Source organism: Balaenoptera acutorostrata, chromosome 8, assembly GCF_949987535.1.
Source record: "Balaenoptera acutorostrata chromosome 8, mBalAcu1.1, whole genome shotgun sequence".
In the NCBI taxonomy this organism is placed as follows: Eukaryota; Metazoa; Chordata; class Mammalia; order Artiodactyla; family Balaenopteridae; genus Balaenoptera; species Balaenoptera acutorostrata.
The window spans coordinates 60342753-60369172 of NC_080071.1; the positions used below are offsets into that span (position 1 = coordinate 60342753).

The following is a 26420-nucleotide window of genomic DNA, read 5'->3' on the forward strand; positions in this document are numbered from 1 at the left end:
GACTGAATCTCACAAATTTAATGCTGAAAATAATAAGCAATAATGTAATAAAGTACATGCATAACTGTCATTTGGGAATGTAAAAATAAGTCGTAAAACTACAAAGTAGGGAAATGTTATCACAACAGTCAAGATAGTGGTCATCTCTGGAGAGGGTGTGATGGGATTGTGATCAGGAAAGGGCACGTGGTTGAGGGAGAGCTTTTCATGTAATTGCACTGTTTTATTTCTTGATCTGGGTAGTGGTTACAATGGTTGTTGCTTTACAATTACTCATTAAAATGCTCACGTTTTATGCACTTTTCTGTATGTATATTTCACAACAGGACAAATATATTGTAAAGGGAGCGATGAAAAAGTGTAATGGGTTCTCAGAACAGATTAATAACAAGTATTAGGACACTGACAGTACTAATTTTAGAAGAACAAGCAAGCTAAGGAAGCTTTTTTTCCCCCTATTCAGGAAGGAAATTGGATTCAATTGAATATAGGGAAATGTTTAATTTCATTAAAACCCAGAAATCATTTATTGAGCCTGCATTTAAATTATAGAAACTTCCAGGTAAAAATGGGAGAATAAATCAGGAAAGCAAAGTAATATCTAATGAAACAAAATATAACAAAATATAATAAATTCATAAGCAGCAACTTAATAGGGAATGGGGTACAATTTTTTCTCTTTAACTTCAAAACATGGCAGCCAAGCAAAGACACAAGGGATGCTAGTGTGATTTGCAAAATCACCTGGCTCCTAACCCTACCTCCAGCCCTAGAAGAAATTCTGAGGAACGAAAATAACTCAACAAAAGCCTAGAATTCTTACCAGTATCTTCTAATTTAGGAAAAAGTAAATGAAATAAGAAGGCCTAGAAAAGTCAGACTTCTAACATTACCCTACTGAACCTCAGCAGAGAGAAGAGCTTGTGGATGGCTACAACTTCACCTTTTCCTCAACCATTTCCTAATGTCATCTAGACCTTTCATCCAGAAGAGTCAGACCCAAAAGGGAATAATTTACAGAGGCCCACTATGCACCCCACATTGGCCTGTGTGGGCCACCGTAGGAGGACTGGGAGAGCAGTGTGATCAACCAAGTGGTCATTATTCTTACGATTTAGCACAATATCAATCAAATAAGAGAATGTAAGTAGCTGAATCAGGTTGTTTGAATCTCCTAAGCCCCTTTTGGCTTGGCTGCCACATGGAGAGTGTACAATGCAGGCCAACTTGGATTTGCCATTAGTGGAAAAAAAGAAGCATCATGCCCAGGAGTGGCCAAGGTGAAATCTCAGGTTTTCAAAACAGATCTATATAACCCTCCATTCCCTGGAGGGTTATATAGATACCTCTTCCCATGGAAGAGGAGGAGATGAGAACAGTAGAGTCAGAAATCTTTTTAAGTCTTTTTTTTTTTTTTTTAGCAGGATGTTCCAATGGTCAACAATACCAGATGCATGTGGATGGTGGGGATCATGAAAGGCCCATTAAACATCTTCACTATTAGCCCTTTTTAAAAATTAATTAATTAATTAATTTTAACATCTTCTTTGGAGTATAATTGCCTTACAATGGAGTGTTAGTTTCTGCTGTATAACAAAGTGAATCAGCTATACATATACATATATCCCCATATCTCCTCCCTCTTGCGTCTCCCTCCCACCCTCCCTATCCCACCCCTCTAGGTGGACACAAAGCACCGAGCTGATCTCCCTGTGCTATGTGGCTGCTTCCTACTAGCTATTTACATTTGGTAGTGTATATATGTCCATGCCACTTTCTCACTTCGTCCCAACTTACCCTTCCCTCTCCCCATGTCCTCAAGTCCATTCTCTATGTCTGTGTCTTTATTCCTGTGCTGCCCCTATGTTCTTCGGGACCAATTTTTTTTTTTTTTAGATTCCATATATATGTGTTAGCATATGTTATTTGTTTTTCTCTTTCTGACTTACTTCACTCTGTATGACAGATTCTAGGTCCATCCACCTCACTACAAATAACTCAATTTCATTTCTTTTTATGGCTGAGTAACATTCCATTGTATATATGTGCTACATCTTCTTTATCCATTCATTTGTCTATGGACACTTAGATTGCTTCCATGTCCTGGCTATTGTAAATAGAGCTGCAATGAACATTGTGGTACATGACTCTTTTCGAATTATGGTTTTCTCAGGGTATACGCCTAGTAGTGGGATTGCTGGGTCGTATGGCAGCTCTATTTTTAGTTTTTTAAGGAACCTCAATACTGTTCTCCATAGTGCCTGTATCAATTTCCATTCCCACCAACAGTGCAAGAGTGTTCCCTTTTCTCCACACCCTCTCCAGCATTTATTGTTTCTAGATTTTCTGATGATGGCCATTCTGACCGGTGTGAGGTGATACCTCATTGTAGTTTTGATTTGCATTTCTCTGATTAATGATGTGGAGCATCCTTTCATGTGTTTGTTGGCAATCTGTATATCTTCTTTGGAGAAATGTTTATTTAGGTCTGCCCATTTTTGGATTGGGTTGTCCTTTTGATATTGAGCTGCATGAGCTGCTTGTAAATTTTGGATATTAATCCTTTGTTACTTGCTTAGCTTGCAAATATTTTCACCCATTCTGAGGGTTGTGTTTTCGTCTTGTTTATGGTTTCCTTTGGTGTTCAAAAGCTTTTAAGTTTCATTAGGTCCCATTTGTTTATTTTTTATTTTATTTTCATTTCTCTAGGAGGTGGGTCAAAAAGGATCTTGCTGTGATTTATGTCATAGAGTGTTCTGCCTATATTTTCCTCTAAGAGTTTTAAGTGTCTGGCCTCACATTTAGGTCTTTAATCCATTTTGAGGTTTCTTTTGTGTGTGGTGTTGGGGAGTGTTCTAATTTCATTCTTTCACATGTAGCTGTTCAGTTTTCCCAGCACCACTTATTGAAGAGGCTGCCTTTTCTCCATTGTATATTCTTGCCTCCTTTATCAAAGATAAGGTGACCATATGTGCGTGGGTTTATCTCTGGGCTTTCTATCCTGTACCGTTGATCTATATTTCTGTTTTTGTGTCAGTACCATACTGTCTTGATTACTGTAGCTTTGTAGTATAGTCTTAAGTCCAGAGGCCTGATTCCTCCAGCTCCGTTTTTCTTTCTCAAGATTGCTTTGGCTATTCGGGGTCTTTTGTGTTTCGATACAAGTTGTGAAATTTTTTGTTCTAGTTCTGTGAAAAATGCCATTGGTAGTTTGAGGGACTGCATTGAATCTGGAGATTGCTTTGGGTATTATAGTCATTAGTCATTTTCACAATGTTGATTCTTCCAATGCAAGAACATGGTATATCTTTCCATCTGTTTGTATCATCTTTAATTTCTTTCATCAGTGTCTTATAGTTTTCTGCATACAGGTGTTTTGTCTTCTTAGGTAGATTTATTCCTATGTATTTTATTCTTTTTGTTGCAATGGTAAATGGGAATGTTTCCTTAATTTCTCTTTCAGATTTTTCATTATTAGTGTATAGGAATGCAAGAGATTTCTGTGTGTTAATTCTGTATCCTGCTACTTTGCCAAATTCATTGATTAGGTCTAGTAGTTTTCTGGTAGCATGTTTAGGATTCTCTATGTATAGTATCATGTCATCTGCAGACAGTGACAGTTTTACTTCTTCTTTTCTGATTTGGATTCCTTTTATCTCTTTTTCTTCTCTGATTGCTGTGGCTAAAACTTCCAAAACTATGTTGAATAATAGTGGTGAGAGTGGGCAACCTTGTCTTGTTCCTGATCTTAGTGGAAATGGTCTCAGTTTTTCACCACTGAGAACGATGTTGGCTGTGGGTTTGTCATATATGGCCTTTATTATGTTGATGTAAAAGTTCCCTCTATGCCTACTTTGTGGAGGGTTTTTAGCATAAATCGGTGTTGAATTTTTTCAAAAGCTTTTTCTGCATCTATTGAGATGATCATATGGTTTTTCTCCTTCAATTTTTTAATATGGTGTATCCCATTGATTGATTTGCATATATTGAAGAATCCTTGCATTCCTGGGATAAACCCCACTTGATCATGGTGTATGATCCTTTAAATGTGCTGTTGGATTCTGTTTGCTAGTATTTTGTTGAGGATTTTTTCATCTATGTTCATCAGTGATATTTGGCCTGGAGTTTTCTTTTTTTGTGACATATTTGTCTGGCTTTGGTATCATGGTGATGGTGGCCTCGTAGAATGAGTGTGGGAGTGTTCCTCCCTCTGCTATATTTTGGAAGAGTTTGAGAGGGATCGGTGTTAGTTCGTCTCTAAATGTTTGATAGAATTATTAGCCCTTTTTATAGTGGCTTTTGCAAACTGTTTTCAGACTGCAAATGAGCCAGAAAGCCAAAGACACGACCAAGAACATTTTCAAGCACTACAATAGAGTAACTGAAGTCGTCTGACTGGACTGAAAGTAACAACATAAACTGAAAAATTGTCAACCAATTACCCTCAAAAGGAGCCCAAAGTCCAGTGTTAGAAGCAGGTGGGATACATGCAATGTAAGCTCTCTCACTGCAAGGTATATGGGTCAACTCTTGAGGAGTCAAATCTGGCATGCAGCGGGCAGCCTCTGCATCAGAAACTTTACCAAAGTTGACATCTTTACTTTGTGCCCAGCTATGATGGTGGATGTGTTGTCATGTCCAGTACAATGATAAATCCAAACAGCAATGGGGGCAATCTGTGGAGGAGAGGTTCAATGAGCAACTTGATTCCAGTCAGTCTCACGGAGCACATGCCCTTACTGTGTACATCTACACAAGTGACCCAGATGGGTCTTTTAGTAGCAGCAATTTGGTTCTATAGTTTGCAGCCCCAAAGAGGGGTGTCTTTAATCTGCCAGTTTGTAGTTTTTCAAATGGCAAACCAAGTAGCTAGACCATTGGAAATAGCTCCAGAGTAAGCAAAATGTAACAAGGTTCTTAAAGTGGAGTATTGGCCAGAGTTCTGTCCAGCTGAGTGGAATAACCACATCCATTTTTGATTCTGCATGGCTGACCTTTAGGCTGAACAGCCACAGTAGCCCAATGTTCAGCTTATCTGAACCATGAGTGAACCTGGCCCAGGTATTTAGGAGCACATCTGTGAATCCAGGGCTCCACTGAGTCAGTGGCTTTGCTTCAGGTGGCAGAATGAAGGATAAGGTTCCACCAAAATTGGTTGCTGCCACTTTTTCATACAAAACCAAAATGATGCTAGGACCAGGTCAGATGCACTCCTGAACATGCTACACCATTTGACCAGAAAAGCCTGCTGCTTTAGGCCTTACTTGAAGCATGTTGATTTGCAAGTTAGGTAACATAAAGTGCTAAGTAGAATGCCCAAAGTGATGTACATATAGTCTCCCATTCCCAAAGAGTTCAAAAATATGTTGGGCCTCCTTTTAGGTGGTGGGTGGCCAAAGAGACAGCACTTTTTCTTTGACTGCCAAAGGAATTGAGCATTGTGAATCTGCCCACATAGTCTCAAGAAAATTTACTTGGCAAGCAGGCCCTTGAATCTGTCAGGGTTTATCAGCCACCTCTGTTGGTAGAGGTGGGACACCACCACAGTCAGGGCCTCTGAAACTGAGGTTTTTGACTTGCTGACCAACAGGACATCATCTATATCTTTAGACATGAGAGGGTGGAGGCACTTACTTAAATCCTGATCCACCCACATGTGGCAAATGGCAAGGACTTATCTACACATGGTGGTGCCTTGAATGGGAGAATTCCCTCTTGATCCTTTATGAGTATTTACAGTATAGGCATGCAATACATCAATTTCAATATACAGTGGGCAGTGAGAGATATAACAACAGTACACGGACTCAGCAGAGAAGGCCCTACCCATAAGGTTACTTTAACATAACTTTTCTCCACACTGCAAGTTTTGCCCAAACGCTATCAGTTGATTTCAGATTAACCTACAATGTTAGGGGCTACAACAGCTACACTAGCCATCAGGAGATTATTATTTCCAGACTGGGAGCATAGGGGAACTAGGGTGTGAGGGAGGTTAGCCTGTGGCGGACAGCTGGAGCAGCAGGGAGGCCCCTTATCTCAGGGCTGGAACCCCTCCCCCCTTGTGCACCTCCTTGCTTCCAGAGTGCCTCTGGGCTCAGGAGCTCCTTTCCTTCTGGCACATTCTACTACAGCTCCATGCTGGAGTCTCTGGGGCCTATATCCAACAGAGCTGTACAGCTATGTGCCTTTCACCTCCCAGGAAGGTTCCCCCAGGATACAGGGCCTTTTCCTGAAAGCAAATGAGGTCATCCCTTTCTTCCCCACACCCACCTCCATCCCCAGAGGGGAGTGAGCAACAAATAAAGCTCACTGGGTGTTTTTCTTTTCTTTTTTTAAAATCCTGTCTCTCACCACTCAGCCTCTGAACAGTTATTTACAGGTAGGATAAGTGGAAGACCCCTACTGCTTGCCCCTTCCCCACCATCACCACCACTTGGGTGAGAGCATTTGCTACTAAAATCCAGGAAATCTCACATTCCCTAACCCAGCCTGTAGGGGCCCTTTTTCCTTCCTCTTCCAGAAAGTCTTGTCTCTTGTCAGTATCCCAGTCTCATTGCCAAAACTATCAAGAACGATACAGGTTCTAGGATTTTATCTATTTACAAGCTATGAAGCTCTCCTGCTACAGTTTCATGAATGCTAGCAGAAGACTCCTGGGTCAGAAACAAAGGACTTGATTATTTACAGCAAAAGCCCCATTGAGCCAAGGATTTTCTTCAGGGGCAGAGGGAGGAATAAGGTTTTCCCAAAGGTGTAATTGCCACATTTTCATGGAAAGCTGAGATACTGCTGGGGCCAGGCTGTCTGTGTTCTTGAATATACCGTTTCCATTTGACAAGCAAGGCTTACTGGGCCCTTTCCACCTTGTTAGTTGCAGGGTCCAACTTGACCCATCCTAAAACAAGAATAATAAGCCGAAGAGTCACGGACTCCATACAAGTAAGGTGTTCACTTTTGATAAGAGCTCAGTAACTCTTGGTACTAGGTAATCAAGGTAATAACTGCTTTTCAAAAGGGGTAAACCTGGTACCTGTGCCAAAGGAGAAGAAGTCCAAAACCCTAAGAGAGGTCTTCAGGCAGAGGCTCTAAATCAGCACAGAGATTTGTAGCTCAAAGGAGTCATTAGGATTGTAGGGGGACTTCCCTGGTGGCGCAGTGGTTAAGAATCCGCCTGCCAATGCAGGGGACACAGGTTCGAGGCCTGGTCTGGGAAGATCCCACATGCTGCGGAGAAACTAAGTCCGTGCACCAACAACTACTGAGCTTGCGCTCTAGAGCCTGTGAGCCACAACTACTGAAGCCCGTGCGCCTAGAGCCCGTGCTCCACAAAGAGAAGCCACTGCCATGAGAAGCCCGCGTGCCACAACGAAGAGTAGCCCCCGCTCACTACAACTAGAGGAAGCCCGCATGCAGCAACAAAGACCCAACACAGCCAAAAATAAATAAATAAATAAATTTATTTTTTGAAAAAAGGATTGTAGGGGCCCAATGATAGTGTATCACAGCTTGCTGGACAGCTTCTAACTCAGCTTGTGGCTTGGGCCCCACTGAAAAGATGCTGATTTGTAGGTTAGACAAGATAAAGAACCATGTAGAATGCCCAAGTGAGGCACGTACTGCCCCTCATACAAGCAAGGTGCTGGGCCTTCTTTTACAGTGTTGGCAGGAGGGGATGGGGCAAAGAGACAACAGTTTTTGTTTTTGCTTTTTTTTGACTGCCACAGGACTGACATTATTAATCTTTCCAAATAGTCCTAATAAACTTTACCTGGTAAGTAGTCCCCCGAATTTTGTCAGGGTTTACTAGCCACTTCTGCTGGTGGAATGTGATAATACCATTTTCAAGGCTGTTGAGATTAAGGCTTTAGACTCGCTAACCAATAGGATATCATCCATATAGAGAAAGCTGTGGAAATCTGAATGTAGAAGCACTCATGCTAAATCCTGACCCACCCACTGCTGGCTAATGGCAGGTGAGTAGTCACCTCTGCGGGAGTACTAAAAACATACACAAACTGATCTTGATCCTCAGGTGTCAGTGGTACAGCAAAGGTGGTGTTGGCAACATCCAGGATAGCATACCAAATGCCATCAGTCTGGGCAGTGGATTCAGTTACAGTCACAATATCTGGAATAGCTTGGATATGGAAACAACAACTGGATTCAGTTGGTGATAATCCACTGTAAGTCTCCAACTCCATTAGCAAATCTCACTGGCCACACAGGGATGCTGTACTGAGATAACGCATCTCTTACTTTCCCAGCTGCCTTTAAGTTCTTAATGGAGGCTGTGATTTCCCTCTGTCCTCCTAGGATTCTATAATTTTTCTGTTAGACCATCTGGGAGGGCACAGGGAGACAAGTTGGGTAGTGATTTACAATTCCCACCAGCACCTCTCTAAATATAGCTCTTCCAATCCCTCTGGCACTTATGGGATGGACACGAACAAGTATATAACACAATGATTCCTACTATACATTCAGATGTAGAAACAACAGTACATTCAACTGACCTAAAGAGTCCTATCCACAAGGTCATGTTAGTTCCCTTCCCCATTGTGAACCCTGCCTAAATTCTATAAGCTGAATCCAAGTGACTTTTCCTCCTATAGGTTCAGATAAGATAGAGATTTGGGCACCCACAACCAACAGAGCCATAAAAGTTTGGGGCCCTTCCCTCCCTGAAATGCCCCAGTGAACTTGGATGGCTATTTAGGGCCTTCTTTCCCCTTTAGTGATGGGAAGACCTTGGCTCCACCTCTAATCATGTTTCTTCTTAAAAGAGCTGAGATTAAGATAAGGGGAAAGGGAGGTGTCATGAAGTGCAGAAGGAGAAAGCAACTCCATGCCACTTAACAAGACTTCACATTTACATTTAATTTTGGGTGGTGTAGCAGCAATTCATGGCTCAACCAAATGAACTTCTAATATTATTGGTCTTTCCAACACTCTATATCAGGCAGCACAGTCTTCATAGCTGACACCATCTATTTCATCTTTGGGAATTCCTTGACTCAGCAGCCGTCACCACTCTGCTTTCTAGATAGGGTCATGAGGTTTGTGTGTCCTCAGGTGACTTCAGCTTGGTTTGCACAGCAGCACAGCAGTGACCTACTTTGTGGAGTCCACATCAATCCAGGGCATCTGCTGTCCTATTACCATGATGACATCTCATAATTTCTTGCCTGATTCCAACATAAGGGCTAAAGGAGTTTTCCAGGACACCAGAGCTGACTGCAAGAATTTATATTTCTTTGGGTCAGTTTCTAATTTCCTAGTGGATCATGTTCATCAGTTTTGTGTACCTAATTCAGGGCACTAAGAGCCTGAATACTAGTTAATGCCTATGTATGGTTTCCCACAAGAGTTCGTCTATTTCAGGGAAGTCTCCCCAAGAGGGCCAAAACTACCTTATAGCAGCCAGAACCCCCTACAAAAAACTCTGAAATCTTCTTGTTGTTTTGAAATGGATGTAAGATTGTCACTATATACTGCAGAAGTAGTTGGCCATAAGATGGTCCAGCTGTTGCCACCCTTCCTTTACAGGTATCACACAGTCTGTATCTTCATCTCCCAAACAAACCAGCCAAAGTTCTAATGATTCATTCGGTGTCTGCTCATAGCAGTCATGAATTCCCATCCTGTCATCTTTAGTGTAGGTATGCATCTCTGTAACTGTTGTCAGAGAGTAGAATCTTCTACCTACCCAGGACAGATCTTAGCAGTAATTGTTAAAATGGAACAGATTGAGGTGGATCATCAGACTGGCAAGGAAGTCTCCCCACCTGGAGGATAATTAACAACAACCAGGGCACTGTTCAGGAAGCTGTTTTTGAACCTACTTCCTCACATCTGGCTTGCAACCACCTCTCCAACTGTCCCTCATTAACAGGCAATAAAGTGGAAGGCTATTTATTGCCTGATTTACCATACAACTAAGTGTGTTCACTACCATTTTCCATGGGTTTCCCCCAAATCCAACTGATCACATGACAACATCCTTATCTATCATCCTTCAAAAAGCCAAGTCTGTCAGTATCCCATCTTATCACCAAAGTTGTCAAGAACTTACCCTACTTGTAAGCTACCAAGTTAGCTTGCCACAGTTTCATGGAGGCTGACAGTAGACCTCAAAGGACAGCTTATTACTCAGAGCAATTGCAGTAACCAGAGTTTAAGCATTTTTGCATCCGTTCCTCAAGCCCTAATTCCCACAAGGTGATGTGAAGAGGGCCACACCTGCATATGCAATGGATTACATTTCAGGACAGGAACCCTGTGCCTCTTACAAGATGTGCAGAAATGCAAGAGAACCATGGAGAACTGTCTCCCAACAAAAGGGAAAGATTTATGGAATGATGTTCACTACATATTAACTTAATGCTAGTAATTTCCAAATGGCAGAATTATAGGCTCTTTCCTCTTGCATTTTTGGGGGAATTGCTTGAATTTTTATAAGCATGCATCATTTTCAGCTCTGTACTTTAAAAAATGCATTATGAACATTCAGGTCAAGATGATAATTTGAGTTTTTACGAAGTCCCTGTAAAATGAGCACAGAGATACAAAAATAGAAGAAAATCTGTATGCATACTAAAAAACTGGGAAGATTACTAATTAGACTTAAGGCAGGAATTAGAATTCCTCTAAAATGGTTCAACTAAAGAGGCTTTAATATAAATGAAAGTCGTGTGTATGAATAAGGCACCAATAAAGGATATTGAGGGCAACAGTGAGAAGATGTTACTCCAGCCAGAGCCCAGTGATATGATAGCTGGAGTCATGGAGGTTGGGAGGACCCAGTAGTAGCTGTGGATATGAAGGAAAAATCCATTGCCAGAACCACAGCACCAAAGTAGGAAGAAAGTAGGACAGAAAAACCCCAAATTTTCTTTCCCCTCTTGCTCTCCAGTATCCTGGCAGTGCTTGTCATTTGCTGGACCTAACTGGAAGTCAGCTAGAGAGACAGGCTGGTGAGGCAGCACATAGGGGTCATCCTCTTCAGGCAAAACAAAACAACAACGAAAATAACAGGACAGAGAAAGGTGGAGAATAGATTAGGGTGGGGAGGAGATGGAAAATAATAAGCACAGGTACTGCCCACAGTCCAAAAATATTTCTGTAAGATACAGTCAAGATGAAATCAGATTGAAGGGTTGACCAAGCAACCTGGAATTTACTAAATTCAAGTAAAAGCCTGACTTGAAAGAAAGTGAACAGAATCCTGCCCCCCTCAATGGAAACACACATTTCCTCAAGTTCATAGCATCTGCAATTAGTCTAGGGTACCAGCTAAGTTAAGGTTCAGTGATGTGCTCTTGCATGTACTGCTTCAGGCTGTATATATTTTTTCCTATTCCTCACAGGCAACTGAAGGCCTACTGCAGTGTTAAAAATATTGGGAATATAATATGACTCCTTTCCCTTTTTCTGGCACCAAAAGATTTAAATGAACAATCTCTGATAAAATCCATCTCAGATACCAAAGCAAAACAGACCTTACAGAGAAAAGTGTGAACAAAGGGAAAAATGATTAGAAATTTTAAATTATCTATTTCAAAAGAAGGTCTATTTTAATCAATTGGAAAAGTTCCCCCTTATTCCTATTTTCAATCTCTATTTTATAGTCTCAAATAGTTTCAAGAATTTATTACATCTGTGAAAAGAAAACATATAGATTAGAAAAACTTACCAGTGAAAAATTATTGAATTAAAAATTATAGTGGAAAAAATAATTGTAAGGTGCATTTCACTTGCATGACTTGGGTCGACTCGAAGTGCAAAGTTAGCAAAGACAATGAGTTTGGAAGATCATGGCATGTTTTCCACTAGTCTATCAATCATTATTTAAGGCTTTAAATTTCATAAATGGAATTCATGGCATAGTAAAGGCAATGAAATTCAAATGGATGGGACTTGCTGGCAAGATGGAGGAGTAGAAAGATGTTAGCTCACCCCTTCTTAGAAGAACGCCGAAATCACAACTAACTGCTGAACAACCATCGACAAAAAAAACAACAACACTGGAACCTATCAAAAAAAAAAATACCCTACACCCACAGACAAAGAAGAAGCCACGACGAGACGGTAGGAGGGACGCAATCGTGACAAAATCAAATCCCATACCTGCCGGGTGGCCAACCCACAAACTGGAAAATAATTATATCGCAGAAGTTCTCCCACAGGAGTGAAAGTTTTGAGCCCCATGTCAGGCTCCTGAGCCTGTGGGTCTGCAAAGGGGGGTGGGGGGAGCCACCAGAGAATCTGGCTTTGAAGGTCAGTGGAGTTTGATTGCAAGAATTCTATAGGAATGGGGGAAACAAATGCCACTCTTGTGGGTGCACACAAGGTCTAGTGCACACCAGGATCCAGAGAAAAAAGCAGTGACCTCATAAGAGACTGGGCCAGACCTACCTGCTAGTATTGAAGGGTTACCCAGAGGCTGTGGGGGCAGCTGTGGCTCACTGCAGGAAAAAAGACACTGGCAGCGGCAGTTTTGGCAAGTACTCATTGGCGTAAGCCCTCCTGGAGGCCACCATACCCCCCACACACCCTCCTCACACCCCCCACCCCCCCCCACCCTCTCGAAAACCCGAGCCACACCCAACAGCCTGTAGGCTCCAGTGCTGGGATGCCTCAGGCCAAACAACAAACAGCATGGGAACAAAGCTCCACCCATCAGCAGACAGGCTGCTTAAATCTTCCTGAGCATGGCCCTGCCCACCAGAGGAACAAGAAAGAAGAACAAACAAAGGCCAAAGATAGTAGAAGAAAAGAAATAATCATAAAGATGAGAGCATAAATAAATGAAATAGAGATGAAGAAAACAATAGAAAAGATCAATGAAACTAAAAGCTGGTTCTTTGAAAAGATAAACAAAATTGATAAACCTTTAGCCAGACTCATCAAGGAAAAAAGGGAGAGGGCTCAATTCAATAAAATTAGAAATGAAAAGGAGAAGTTACAATCAACACCACAGAAATACAAAGGATCATAAGAGACTACTATAAGCACCTATATGCCAATAAAATAGACAACCTGGAAGAAATGGACAAATTCTTAGAAACGTACAGTCTCCCAAGACTGAACCAGGAAGAAATCGAAAATATGAATAGACCAATCACAAGTACTGAAATTGAAACTGAAATTTTAAAACTCCTAAAAAAACAAAAGTCCAGGACCAGATGGCTTCACAGGCGAATTCTATCAAACATTTACAGAAGAGATAACACCTATCCTTCTGAAACTATTCCTAAAAAAATTGCAGAGGAAGGAACACTCCCAACCTCATTCTATGAGGTCACCATCACCCTGATACCAAAACCAGACAAAGATACCACAAAAACAGAAAATTACAAGCCAATATCACTGATTAACATAGATGCAAAAATCCTCAACAAAATACTAGCAATCCAAATCCAACAATACATTAAAAGGATCATACACTATGATCAAGTGGGATTTATCCCAGGATGCAAGGATTTTTCAGTATCCACAAATCAATCAGTGTGATACACCACATCAACAGATTGAAGGAAAAATCCATATGATCATCTCAATAGATGCAGAAAAAGCTGTTGACAAAATTCAACAACCATTTATGATAAAAACTCTCCAGAAAGAGGGTATAGAGGGAACATACCTCAACATAATAAAGGCCATATATGAAAAACCTACAACTAACATCATACTCAACAGTGAAAAGCTGAAAGCATTTCCTCTAAAATCAGGAACAAGACAAGGATGTCCACTCTCTCCACTTTTATTCAACATAGTTTTGGAAGTCTTAGCCACAGCAATCAGAGAAGAAAAAGAAGTAAACGGAATCCAAATTTAGTTTTGGAAGTCTTAGCCACGGCAATCAGAGAAGAAAAAGAAGTAAAAGGAATCCAAATTGGAAAAGAAGAAGTAAAACTGTCACTGTTTGCAGATGACATGATACTATACATAGAAAATCCTAAAGACCTACCAGAAAACTACTAGAGCTCATCAATGAATTAGGTAAAATTGCAGGATGCAAAATTAATACACAGAAATCTGTTGCACTTCTATACACTAATAATGAAAGATCAGAAAGAGAAATTAAAGAAACAATCCCATTTACCATCGCATCAAAAAGAGTAAAATACCAAGGAATAAACCTCCCTGAGGAGAAAAAAGACCTGTACTCTGAAAACTGTAAGATGCTGATGAAAGACATCGAAGATAACACAAACAGATGGAAAGATATACCATGTTCTTGGACTGGAAGAATCAATATTGTCAAATGACTATACTACCCAAGGCAATCCTCAGATTCAATGCAATTCCTATCAAATTACCAGTGGTGTTTTTCACAGAAAAAAAATTTAATAAAAAAATTTATTTTAGAATAAAATAAATCTTAAAAAATTTTTAAGGAGATACATTTTTTTAATTAATTAATTAATTAGTTAATTAATTAATTTATGGCTGTGTTGGGTCTTCGTTTCTGTGCAAGGGCTTTCTCTAGTTGTGGCACGTGGGGGCCACTCTTCATCGTGGTGCGTGGGCCTCTCACTATCGTGGCCTCTCTTGTTGCGGAGCACAGGCTCCAGACGCGCAGGCTCAGCAATTGTGGCTCAGGGGCCTAGTCGCTCCGCAGCATGTGGGATCTTCCCAGACCAGGGCTCGAACCCGTGTTCCCTGCACTGGCAGGCAGATTCTCAACCACTGCGCCACCAGGGAAGCCCCCGAGGAGATACATTTTTTATGGAGACACAAAAGACCCTGAATAGTCAAAGCAATCTTGAGAAAGAAAAATGGAGCTGGGGGAATCAGGCTCCCTGACTTCAGACTATACTACAAAGCTACAGTAATCAAGACAGTATGGTACTGGCACAAAAACAGAAATATAGATCAATGGAACAGGATAGAAAGCCCAGAAAGAAACCCACGCATGTATGGTCAATTAGTCTATGACAAAGAAGGCAAGACTATACAATGGAGGAAAGACAGTCTCTTCAATAAATGGTGCCAGGAAAACTGGACAGCTACATGTAAAAAAATAAAATTAGAACATTCTTTAACACCATACACAAAAGTAAACTCAAAATGGATTAAAGACCTAAATGTAAGGATGGATATTATAAAACTGTTAAAGGAAAACATAGGCAGAACACTCTTTGACATAAATCGTAGCAATATCTTTTTTGAGTCATCTCCTAGAGTAATGGAAATAAAAACAAAAATAAACCAATGGGACCTAATTAAACTCAAAAGCTTTTGCACAGCAAAGGAAACCACAGACAAAACAAAAGTACAACCCACAGAATGGGAGAAAATATTTGCAAACAATGCAACTGACAAGGGATTACTCTCCAAAATTTACAAACAGCTCATGTGGCTCAATATCAAAAAACAAACAAACAACCCAATCAAAAGATGGGCAGAAGATCTAAATAGACACTTCCCCAAAGAAGGTGTACAGATGGCCAAGAGGCACATGAAAAATGCTCAACATCACTAATTATTAGAGAAATGCAAATCAAAACTACAATGAGGTATCATCTCACACCAGTCAGATTGGCCATCATCAAAAAGTCTACAAACAATAAATTCTGGAGAGGGTGTGGAGAAAAGGGAACTCTCCCACACTGTTCATGGGAATGTAAATTGGTACAGCCACTATTGAGAACAGTATGGAGGTTCCTTAAAAAACTAAAAACAGCTACTATATGATCCAGCAACCCCACTCCTGGGTATATATCTGGAGAAAAACGTGGTTTGAAAGGATCATGCAACCTAGTGTTCACTGCAGTGCTGTTTACAATAGCCAGCACATGGAAGCAACCTAAATGTCCATCAACAGAGGAATGGATAATGAAGATGTGGTACATATATACAATGGAATATTACTCAGCCATAAAAAGGAACAAAATGGTGCCATTTGCTGAGACATGGATAGACCTAGAGTCTGCCATACAGAGTGAAGTAAGCCAGAAAGAGAAAAAGAAATATTGTATAATATCACTTATATGTGTAATCTAGAAAAATGGTACAGATGAACTTATTTGCAAAGCAGAAATAGAAACACAGATGTAGAGAACAAACTTATGGATACCAAGGGGGAAGGGGAGTGGGCTGAATTAGGAGATTGGGATTGAAATATATACATTACTACGTATAAAATAGATAACTAATGAGAACCTACTGTATGGCATACTATTTCACTCATACTAAGTGAAATCAGTCAGCCAGAGAAAGACAAATATCATATGATATCGCTTATATGTGAAATCTAAAAAAAATGATACAAATGAACTCATTTACGAAACAGAAACAGACTCACAGACTTAGAGAACGAATTTATGGTTACCAGGGAGGAAGGGTGAGGGGGGGGGGATAGATTGGGACTTTGGGATTGACAATATACACACTACTATATTTAAAATTGATAACCAACAAGGACCTACTGTATAGCACAGGGAACTCTGCTCAATATTCTGTAATAACCTAAATGGGAAAAGAATTTGAAAAAGAATAGATATATGTATATGTAAAACTGAATCCCTTTGCTATACACCTGAAACTAACACAACATTGTTAATCAACTATGCTCCAATAAAATAACAATTTTTTAAAAATTCAAATGAATGAACAGAAGGTTAGTGATATCACACATACCACTCCCTGCCTTCCTTAATCCTAGTCTTCAGCAGGCACTAGTGACTTTAAACTCAAAAACTCATAAATAATCAGAGCCTTTATCACTACTCTTTATGGAATATGGAATTAATCTCGCTGCCTCATGCCTGATATTTGGTATGCTAGAACTAGGTGCTTCATTCACCTTGAAAGTATTAAAATAATTTGTATTTCCCCAGGACCAAATGATTTTGATTAATCATATACAATGAGGCTCAGGAATTGTAACATATTCAGAGATTCCAAAGAAAATGCCTCAAAACCCTGCAGTATTTCTAATTAATTAACTACTTCAACAAATATTTATTGAGTGCCCATCATGGACTCATCACTACTCTAAATGGTAAGATACTGTGATGAGTAAGACTAAGTCCCTACCATTTGGAACAAAGTCACGTGGGAGTGACAGACAATAACAAGTAAAGAAACATGTAATATGATACCAGGTAATGATACAACAAAAAAATAGAGATAGGCTAGGGTGAATGAGTGGATAATTATTTTACTTAGAGTGGTCAGAGAACGCCCCTCTAAGGAGGTAACAGCTGAGTAGAGACCTGAATGGTGTGAATGAATGAACCCCAAGAAGATCCGGAGAAGAGCATTCCCATCAGACAGAAGAATAGTTGTGGTGCTACTGCTAACTGTGCTGATTATACAGTAACCCCTCCTGATACTACCCTGTCACAACAGAACCTGAATTCTGCTTGTAACAGCAACGTATACAGCCCCAAATGATGAATCATTATTGGCAACCCCATTCCATTTTGCCAAATGCTAGTTTTCTCATTCTCCTTTGAAGCTAAACATAGTCATGTAAACTAATTCTAGTCAATGGGACATAAAATCTGCTGGAGGATTATTGGGTAAACTTCTGTTTCTTTGTAGAAATAAAAGGGGGCAAGTGCAAAAGAAAATTTGAATGTTCTACCCCCTGCCTTGATCTACAAATGATGCCGAGGACTGAAGCAAACATCCAGTAATAATGAAGTGACAAGCAAGACTGTGAAAAAGAGGAAAAATAAGAAAGAGCCTGGTTCCTGGGTCCTTAATGATACTGTTAAGCCACTAAACCAATGCCAGGAATCCCTACCTCATGACTTCATTGATCAGGTTCCAGTGGCATTGTCAGTAAAATGTAGTTTCAAAGTCAAGATCACAAGGCCATGAGAACTGTTGTTAACACTTCAAAAATATTTAAGGTAGTATCTTACAGACCCACTTGACTAGACAAAAAATATTCTAAGTATCTTAGGGTGGCCTCTTAGATCCTCTCTGCTAGACCAGAGAGCTTCTAAGATTCTTAAGGATATTGTGCTACAGCACCTTGACTATCAGTCAAAAGTAAACGGGGGCATGTTTTAAAGATATTTAGGGGTGTAACATTTAGCTAAGGTCATAATTTGATACCCAGGAAACCCGCAAAATCTCTAAGATAATCATAGTATCTTGGACTGAAAGGAACAGAGACAATTTAAAATGCAAAGAGGTTTTTGAACTCTTAACTTTCTACAGATAAGACATAGGCTGCAAAGCTACTCAGCTACAAATATAAGCTCTTTCTTATGGAAAAAGAAAGATTCTCAGAGGGCAGAGCCAGAGCTTCAGAATTACTATGGCTCACTGACTGCTATATGCTTCTCTTTACCCTTCCTTCACCTTTGGAATGTAAGTGCCTGTTGTTATCCTATTTCTGATTCACCATTGTATGTAGTGGACAGATAACTGGTCTCTTCAATTCACAGGTCTTAAGATTGAGAGAAGCCACGCTCAAGAAGTTTCATCTACCTGGATCTGATTTAGATGATGAAATTCCGTACTTAAGCTTGAGCCTAATGCAGTAATGGCATGAAACTAAGAATCTTGGAAGCAGAGTAAGTGTATTTTGCATGTGGGAGAGAAATTACTTGGAGCTAGAGATGGTTAATCTGTGGATGGCCCCCAATGAACGACACCTTCCAAAATTCACGCTCTTATGTAGTCCCCTCCCATATTGGGTCAGGGCTGAGCCTGGGACTTGCTTTAACTAACAGAATGGAGTGAAAGTGACCCTATGCTAGTACAAAGCCTAAGTCTTAAGAGTAGCTGAAGCTTCTGTTTTTGTATATTGGAAGCCCTGAGCTGCCACATAAAAAGTTCAGCTGCCCTGCTAGAAAGACCACATAGAAAGACCATATGAAGAGGTTGCATGGACAGGGGGAGGAATAATCCCTAAGATTCCAGAGAGAGAAACTGAGACAGAGAGAGAGAGAGAGAGAGAGAAACAGGCACATCAAACCAGATGTCCACGCATCCCAATTGAGCCCAGACCTACGGCTGTTTCCATCAGGGTATAAAACACATAAGAGAGCCATAATGAGTGTTCCAGCCCAGTCAAGCTCCTAGATGACTAGAGGACCAGCCAACATCAAGTGGAGCAAAACAACTGCCTACCTAAGCAAAGTCAACCCATAGAATCTTGAGAAATAATAAAACGGTTATTTTAAGCAACTAAATTTTGGAGTGGTTTGTTATGGAGCAATAAATAATTCACTTATCAAATGAAAACTGAATATTTTGGAAGTCAGATTCAATAAAGAAATTAAAAGGCAAACCACAAAAACTATGAAAAAGTATGTGCCATGAATATACAAGGTTATTATCTGTATAATAAAAAGAGCTCATTATAAAACCTAAACAACATCACCAAATACTCAACAGAAAAAAATGGACAATCTACTCATCTACTCATAGGGAAAATCAAAATGGCTAATAAGCATGAAAAAGTTTTAATCATTATTTAAAATATCATTAATACTCAAATATCACTGGTCAGAATATAAAGTGGCACAATCTTTCAGGAGAGCAATTTGTCAACATGCTATTTTTATAAATATATGAGAAGATAATCACAGACACAAATAAATAGGTAAAAGAATATTAATTTCAAGCTTAATGTCCAAAAATATAGAAACTATTTTAAATTACTGAATATCAATATTTGAGGATATCCTGCATCTTGCAAATTTTAAAGAAAATTCAGGTAACATGCTTAAAATATAATATCAAGTTTGAAAAAGCATAATATAAAATTATACATATATAGTTTGATCCAAGTTTTTAAAAATAAATAAAAGATATACATATGTTAATAAAAAAGACTGAAAGGAAATAAAATTATTAAATGTGGCAGTAGAATTATAACTACTTTTATTTTCTTTTTTATACTTCTATTTTCTAAAGTTCCTATAATGACTGTGTATTACTTTCACATTCAGTAAAAACAAGAATGTTTTTCTTTTTAAGTTACATTGCTTAGCGTATTGATCTAGGTAATTAGGAATAATTCCCCAACTTGAGATATTTAATAAAATGATATCTTGTGGAATTTGGAAAGGAATTTAGAAATGACCTAGTATAAACTACCATTCAGTAGATGAGAAAATAGGCCTAGGGATTCAGGTGTGCAAGCTTGCTGATGTATTTAGAGGCAGAGCCATACTTAGAACTCAGATTGTTTTCCCACTGACCAATACACATTTTTACACTGCTTTATGATAGTGACTCAAACAAGATGTAAAGATCTAAGTAGAATAACTGTCATTTTGAGAAATGCTTTTCCCTGGTGTACCTTTAAATGTTCCCATCATTCTCATTTTAAACTATAAAACTGTTTGTAACAGGGGCACATATGCTATTTCCTATAACAGTTTCATTAAAAATTTTCAATGAAATAACCTCTCAGGCTTTCCTTTGAATTTAGATTTTGCTGCCATTGTTATACTTTCAGCTGAATTTTACACCAAACCATGAGACTGGTTTGTATTACTGGTTTCTCAGATCACTCTGCTTTTCCTTCAAAGGTTTTTTTCCTCCTTACTTGATGAGTATTAGTAGGGTAGGAATATTTAATATACTTAGACACACTTCTACTTGGAGACATTTGAATGTATTTTCAATTTATTTATTTCTTATTAATGAATTCTTTAGTTTTTCTTAGTCTTATACTTCTAATACAAGGGCAGATACCTTTAGTTCAAGGTCTTCCTTTGGATCGTGACTTTGAAAGCTTCCTTTTGATTTTGAATCTGGGGAAACTAAGCTTGTGCTCTTCCTTCAAGCTAAGCTCAGATTGTTGCTTTGCCACCTAATTTCTGTTGGAGATAAAATTAAGTTCCTCCTCTTTATTCTACCTGGATTTATATGGATATTTTTCAACTTTACCTCTGATGGAGATGAGTCCATTTTTAAAAGGCTTGGATATCTATCTTTCAGTTTTTCTTTTGGTGGGAAGAATAGATTTTTCATTTTTATCTCCGGCATAGCTTCTTGCTGGTGTTCCTCTAAAGGTGGTATTTCGTCCTCTTCTGTTAACGTCAGCCTAGGAATAGTGGGCAATGGAGTATCTGTTTCCTTTGTTGACATGTCACTTTTAGGAGCAACAACATTTGAATCATCTTCACCCGACTGGTTCAAAGTTGGTAGAGTCAGGCCTTTCTTATCATCGTTATCCAGTAACTAGAAAATGTATCAATAAGACAAGCTACCTATTAATCATTATCAACTAGAAAATATTTAAAACTAACAAAACTGGACTTAAAATCATTTGTACTTTTATCCTTTATTATAACAAGTTACCATCAATATTTGTAAATTATTACATTCCTTATTAGAAGAGTTGAGAAATTCTCTACTTGTCTGACACCATGGACTATAGGATATTATCCATAAAAATGATCATACTGCATTATAAAGTAGAGGTTCTCATATATTCATATTTTATAAATCATCAGCATCTCAAAGAAGAAAACCAAGGGGTCTGACATTTTACTGTTACTATAATATCACCAATATACCATAACAAAGGAAACTTTAATAGCAAAATAGCACAAAGAACAATATCATAAAAATCACAATTATATGGTAAAATAAAGGAAATTTTAATAGCAAAACAGTACAAAGAATAGTATCATAAAAGAAAGGACAGTCTGTTAAGCCAGGTAAATTTAGCTGTATGAGAAATTCTCTATATTGTCTTTTTTTCTCTCTCTTTGGATTGTGCAAAACAGTACATACTGACTCTTCAATTGGTATTTTGGGAGCCACTGGCCCAAGAATAGAAATCATTAAATCCTATTTGTCAAGTAGTACAGAAGAATCTTTTATATTTTATTGGTTTACATAGGGGTCCACTGCGTACGGAATTAATACCTTCTGTAAAAATAGCTAAAAAGCAAATAATATTATGTGAACTCTATTTATTTCTATTTATAAAATACAGACTATTACTTTGGAGATTATACATTATAGAGAATACACAGTTGTATTATAGAGAAAAAGTAAAGAATGTAGTTAGGTCTGTGGCATCCATTTCTAAGGTGCAGAACTTTATGCTTTCTTTTTTTTTTTTTTTTTAAAGTATTTATTTATTTATTTATTTATTTATTTATTTATGGCTGTGTTGGGTCTTCGTTTCTGTGCGAGGACTTTCTCTAGTTGTGGCAAGCGGGGGCCACTCTTCATCGCGGTGCGCGGGCCTCTCACTATCGTGGCCTCTCTTGTTGCGGAGCACAGGCTCCAGATGCGCAGGCTCAGTAATTGTGGCTCACGGGCCTAGTTGCTCCGTGGCATGTGGGATCCTCCCAGACCAGGGCTCGAACCCGTGTCCCCTGCATTGGCAGGCGGATTCTCAACCACTGCGCCACCAGGGAAGCCCTATGCTTTCTTTTATTTGTTTCCCCCCTTCTGTTCATAAACACCTTTTGTCCCCTACATTCATATGTACTTTAAAATGTTACTATTTGATACTGAAACTTCCCTTTTAACAGTGTAATTTAAGTTAAATAAATCGTGTAACACTGTACAGATATTGTCGTAACAGAAATAACCATGAAAACTTGAATAACTTCTTGAGTGCTTTCTTCTTTCCATCTATAAATATTTCTCCATTTACAATTATTTCATCCCTTTATAAAATAGTAACTATTAGAAGTTCTCTTTCAAGCTCCCTTACCTCACTTGGAATAGTTTCAGCTTCTTCCTTTATAAGAGGGATATCTGTTAAGAAATTCATAGAAGTATATTATTATATATAAAAAATAAACATTATTTATATGCATTAATAAAATATTACAGTTTTTCTCACCAAGAATAGAAGCAATTTAAATCAAAGCAGTTATTCAAACATAAACACTACATATTTAGTAAAAACAGGCTGATGAATCTCTGGGAAGATGGAGGAGTAAATGAACAAGTGTGGAGATGAAGTGAAAACATGTATAAAATGATAAGATTTCAGATCCCTCAATATAAGACATAAAAACAGGCATGTACTATATTTTGCTAAAAGTCAAGAGGAAATAAGAATAAATCCCAGATGGTCAGTGATAAGGTTGGGATTGGAAAAAAAGAGTAAAGTTGTATGTAACCAGAAAAAATAGGACCATTCAAGAGAGGCTAACTGAAGCACTTGTAAAATTTTCCTAGAAATATAAAGAATACATATTTAGCAAGAAAAAAAGAAAATTCTAAAAGGGAAAGGGAATAAATAATTGAGATACAAAGGGATGCATAAGTCTAGTAAAAAACACAATTTATTAAGGTCACTATTAGCTGCATGACTGCTGTCAGCTCATTTTTCTGAGCCTTGGTTTTCTCACATGTAAAATAGACTAGCGATAGCTTATCTTATAGGTATGTTACAAGTATATACAATGGGAGCAGCAATGTGGTTAAATGCTTGAGTTCTTGGGTCAAATAGACTAGGTTCAAATTAATGGCTGTGTCACCTCTCACTGACTTGATCCTCAGTTTTCTCATCTGTAAATATGTGGATAAAAAATAATAGCACCCTCGATTGACTGCTTTGAGTACTGAGTTACATAATCCAAGTAATGTGCCTGGAACCCAGTGATCAGTAAATGTCAGCTGTAACTATAGGGAGCTACTGGAATGCCAAAAGGAAAGAAGTCACTAGAGGATCCAATGGGACTTGAAATAAACTCTGTGGATAAGTGAAAAAAAGTAAAAAAAAAAAAAAAATAGTAACCATCAGTGTGTGAGAGAGGTTAACCTCCAATATTCAACCGCTATACTGAAGAGGGAAGTTGTGATTCTCCTACAACCTAAAACTTGAATGTTTCAGTGAAAAAGTAGATTAAAGATGAAATAGCTCTGCTAGGCTGGTTGATCCTCAGAGGTTAAGAAATGAATATATCAAAGCCTGAGGTAGCCGGGGAAGTAGAATTAGAGAAGTAACCTGTGGCCAAAGTCTTATAATAATAAATCATTAATCCACACCAGCAGAATCCATGATTTTAAAGATAGAGTATTATGCATCTATTTTAACTTACTTTCTAAATGAATCTTTTAAGAGAGATTTTTCTTAAAAACTGCATGAACGGTATCTTCTATTAATTAAATATCTTACTGATAATTTGTGCAAAGTTCTCACATTTAATGTTAATTTAATTTCCTGTCCTGCTCTCTCTCCTCCTCCCTTTCTCTTACACACACACACGCACATGCACGCACATACACACATCCTCCACATAAAAGAGACCAATAGTTCTACAGTTAACAATGTTTAACAAAAATACCTTTTCATAGATTATAGGTAAGATTTAACTTTTTTCTTGTTCTTAAAGAGGAAAGGAGTATTAAAGATAAAAATAAAAATAACTCTTAATTGGATCTAAGTATTTTCTTTGGAGTGTTACAAAATAAATACTATATACCAAAAATATAATGAAATGTATTTTTATTCCCTAACAAAAAATGAAGTATACGTAAAGCAGATTGCTAGTTTTCTTTTTGTGATATAACCACCCTGTTTTAATTATCTTAATAATACATACAAAAGGTAAATTAGTTTCTTAACCTGATGTCACAGTATCTGTAGGTCTCTCTTCCAGTTGGCTTTCAAGTACCTCATTGGTATTACTTTCCTAGAAGAAAAACATATTGGAGAAATGTTTAAAGAGCTAAAACATTTGTTCCTGCTTTCATAACTTTTTAAAATACTTTAAAAAAATTTACAGAAGACAAGAAGAATATGGGTTTGTGAGAAAAGCAAACAGTACTGTTTTAAAGACAGGCACACCCTGGCTAGGAGTTAACGGTCCAGGAAGAGAAGACCCAAGAATTGATAGGGTTTCTGAATGATGAATGCATGACAGAAAAAGATTACAAGACAAATGACATAATGTTTAACTTCAAGGGGTATAAGAGGATACCCACGGGAAACAGATCACTTTTTTATTGGAATACATTATAGTCTATCAGTTGCAAAGTGATGTGGATCTTTATAAAATTCCAAGAAGAATTATAAGGTGGAGTGACCACTGGCTCTTATAAAATACTGATTTTTCAATGAAAACCCAAAGTTCAGAGTCCCTTTAATGAAAAGCCCCACAGAATTTCCCTAAAATACTAATTCTGTATTAGCAAATGCTAATCAATTTATTTTATCACAGCACAATCCTGCCCAATTATCTCAGAGGCATTGAAAAACATGAATATATCAATATGTTATGACTACCATTTCAAAGCTGTGATTTTAGTCAATGTTTTCTCTATTCACTGAAATCCCTATGAATCTTTTACTGCCAGGTCAAAATGTATAGATTAGATAGTACTTCTAAATAGTAAATCTTACTTATATATCTGATAAGGGTCTAGTATCCAAAATATATAAAGAACTCTTACAACTCAACAGTAAAAATATAAATAGCCTAATTAAAAAATCAGCAAAAGATATGAATAAAAATTTATTCAGAGAAGATATACAAATGGCCAGTATTCACATGAAAAGATGTTCACATCATTGGTCATTAAAGAAATGCAAATCAAAATCACAATGAGATACCACTTCAAACCCACTAGGATGGCCATAATTAAATTTTTTTAAAAAAGGAAAATAACAAGTGTTGTAGGAGATATGACACCCTCACGCATTGCTGGTTAAATGTAAAATTGTGCAGCTGCTGTGGCAAACAGTTTGGCAGTTTCTGAAAAAGTTAACAGAATTAGGATATGATCCAGCAATTCCACCCCTAAGTATATACCCAAGAGAATTAAAAACATACATGCACAAAAAAACTGCACATGAATGTTCATAGCAGCATTATACATAATAGCTAAAAAGTGGAAACAACCAAATGTCCATCAACTGATGAGTGGATAAAAAAATGTAGTATATCCAAACAATGAAATATTATTTGGCAATGAAATGAAATGAAGTATTGCTACATGCTACAATAAGGATGAACCTTAAAAACACTATACTAAGTGAAAGAATCAAGTCACAAAGGACCATATATTGTATGATTCCATTTATATGAAATATCTAGAACAAGCAAATCTATAGAGACATAAAGTACATTAGTTGTCGTCTAGGGCTAGCAGGGCATGAGGGGTTTGGAGGGTATAGGCTAAGAGGTATGGGGTTTCTTTTTGGGGTAATGATAATGTTCTCTGATTGTAGCGATGGAAGCACAACTCTGTCAATATACTTAGGGTCACTGAATTGTACACTTTAAATGGATGAACTATATAGTACGTCAATTATATCTCAACAAAGCTGTTAAAAACTAAACTTATAAATTATTAATCAATATTCATTGAATGTCACATTATCAAAATAGGAAAGTGCATGAACTATGAGTAGCATTTTATAGAGAGGGAACAAATTAACAATATCTGATCATTATTTTTAATTATCATAATTTTAAAATAAAAAGTAAAAATCTATGTACGGAAGAATGTATTATGTT

At 38.0% G+C, this 26420-nt stretch overlaps 1 protein-coding gene and 1 long non-coding RNA gene across 2 annotated transcripts in view; one reads left to right on the top strand and one right to left on the bottom strand.

Moving 5' to 3' along the window:
• LOC114238894 (uncharacterized) overlaps window positions 1-19138 on the top strand; it is a 34109-nt gene extending 14971 nt beyond the window's left edge. Inside the window, exons 3-4 of the long non-coding RNA XR_003624141.2 lie at window positions 18414-18542; window positions 18998-19138. This is a non-coding gene — a long non-coding RNA (uncharacterized LOC114238894). The remainder of the gene's footprint in view (window positions 1-18413; window positions 18543-18997) is intronic.
• C2CD6 (C2 calcium dependent domain containing 6) overlaps window positions 1-26420 on the bottom strand; it is a 120243-nt gene that overhangs the window by 10791 nt on the left and 83032 nt on the right. The window contains exons 11-13 of the mRNA XM_007190533.2: window positions 24527-24593; window positions 22661-22704; window positions 20872-21165 (exon numbers count right to left, since the gene is read on the bottom strand). Coding sequence (XP_007190595.2) covers window positions 20872-21165; window positions 22661-22704; window positions 24527-24593 — 405 coding nt within the window. The remainder of the gene's footprint in view (window positions 1-20871; window positions 21166-22660; window positions 22705-24526; window positions 24594-26420) is intronic.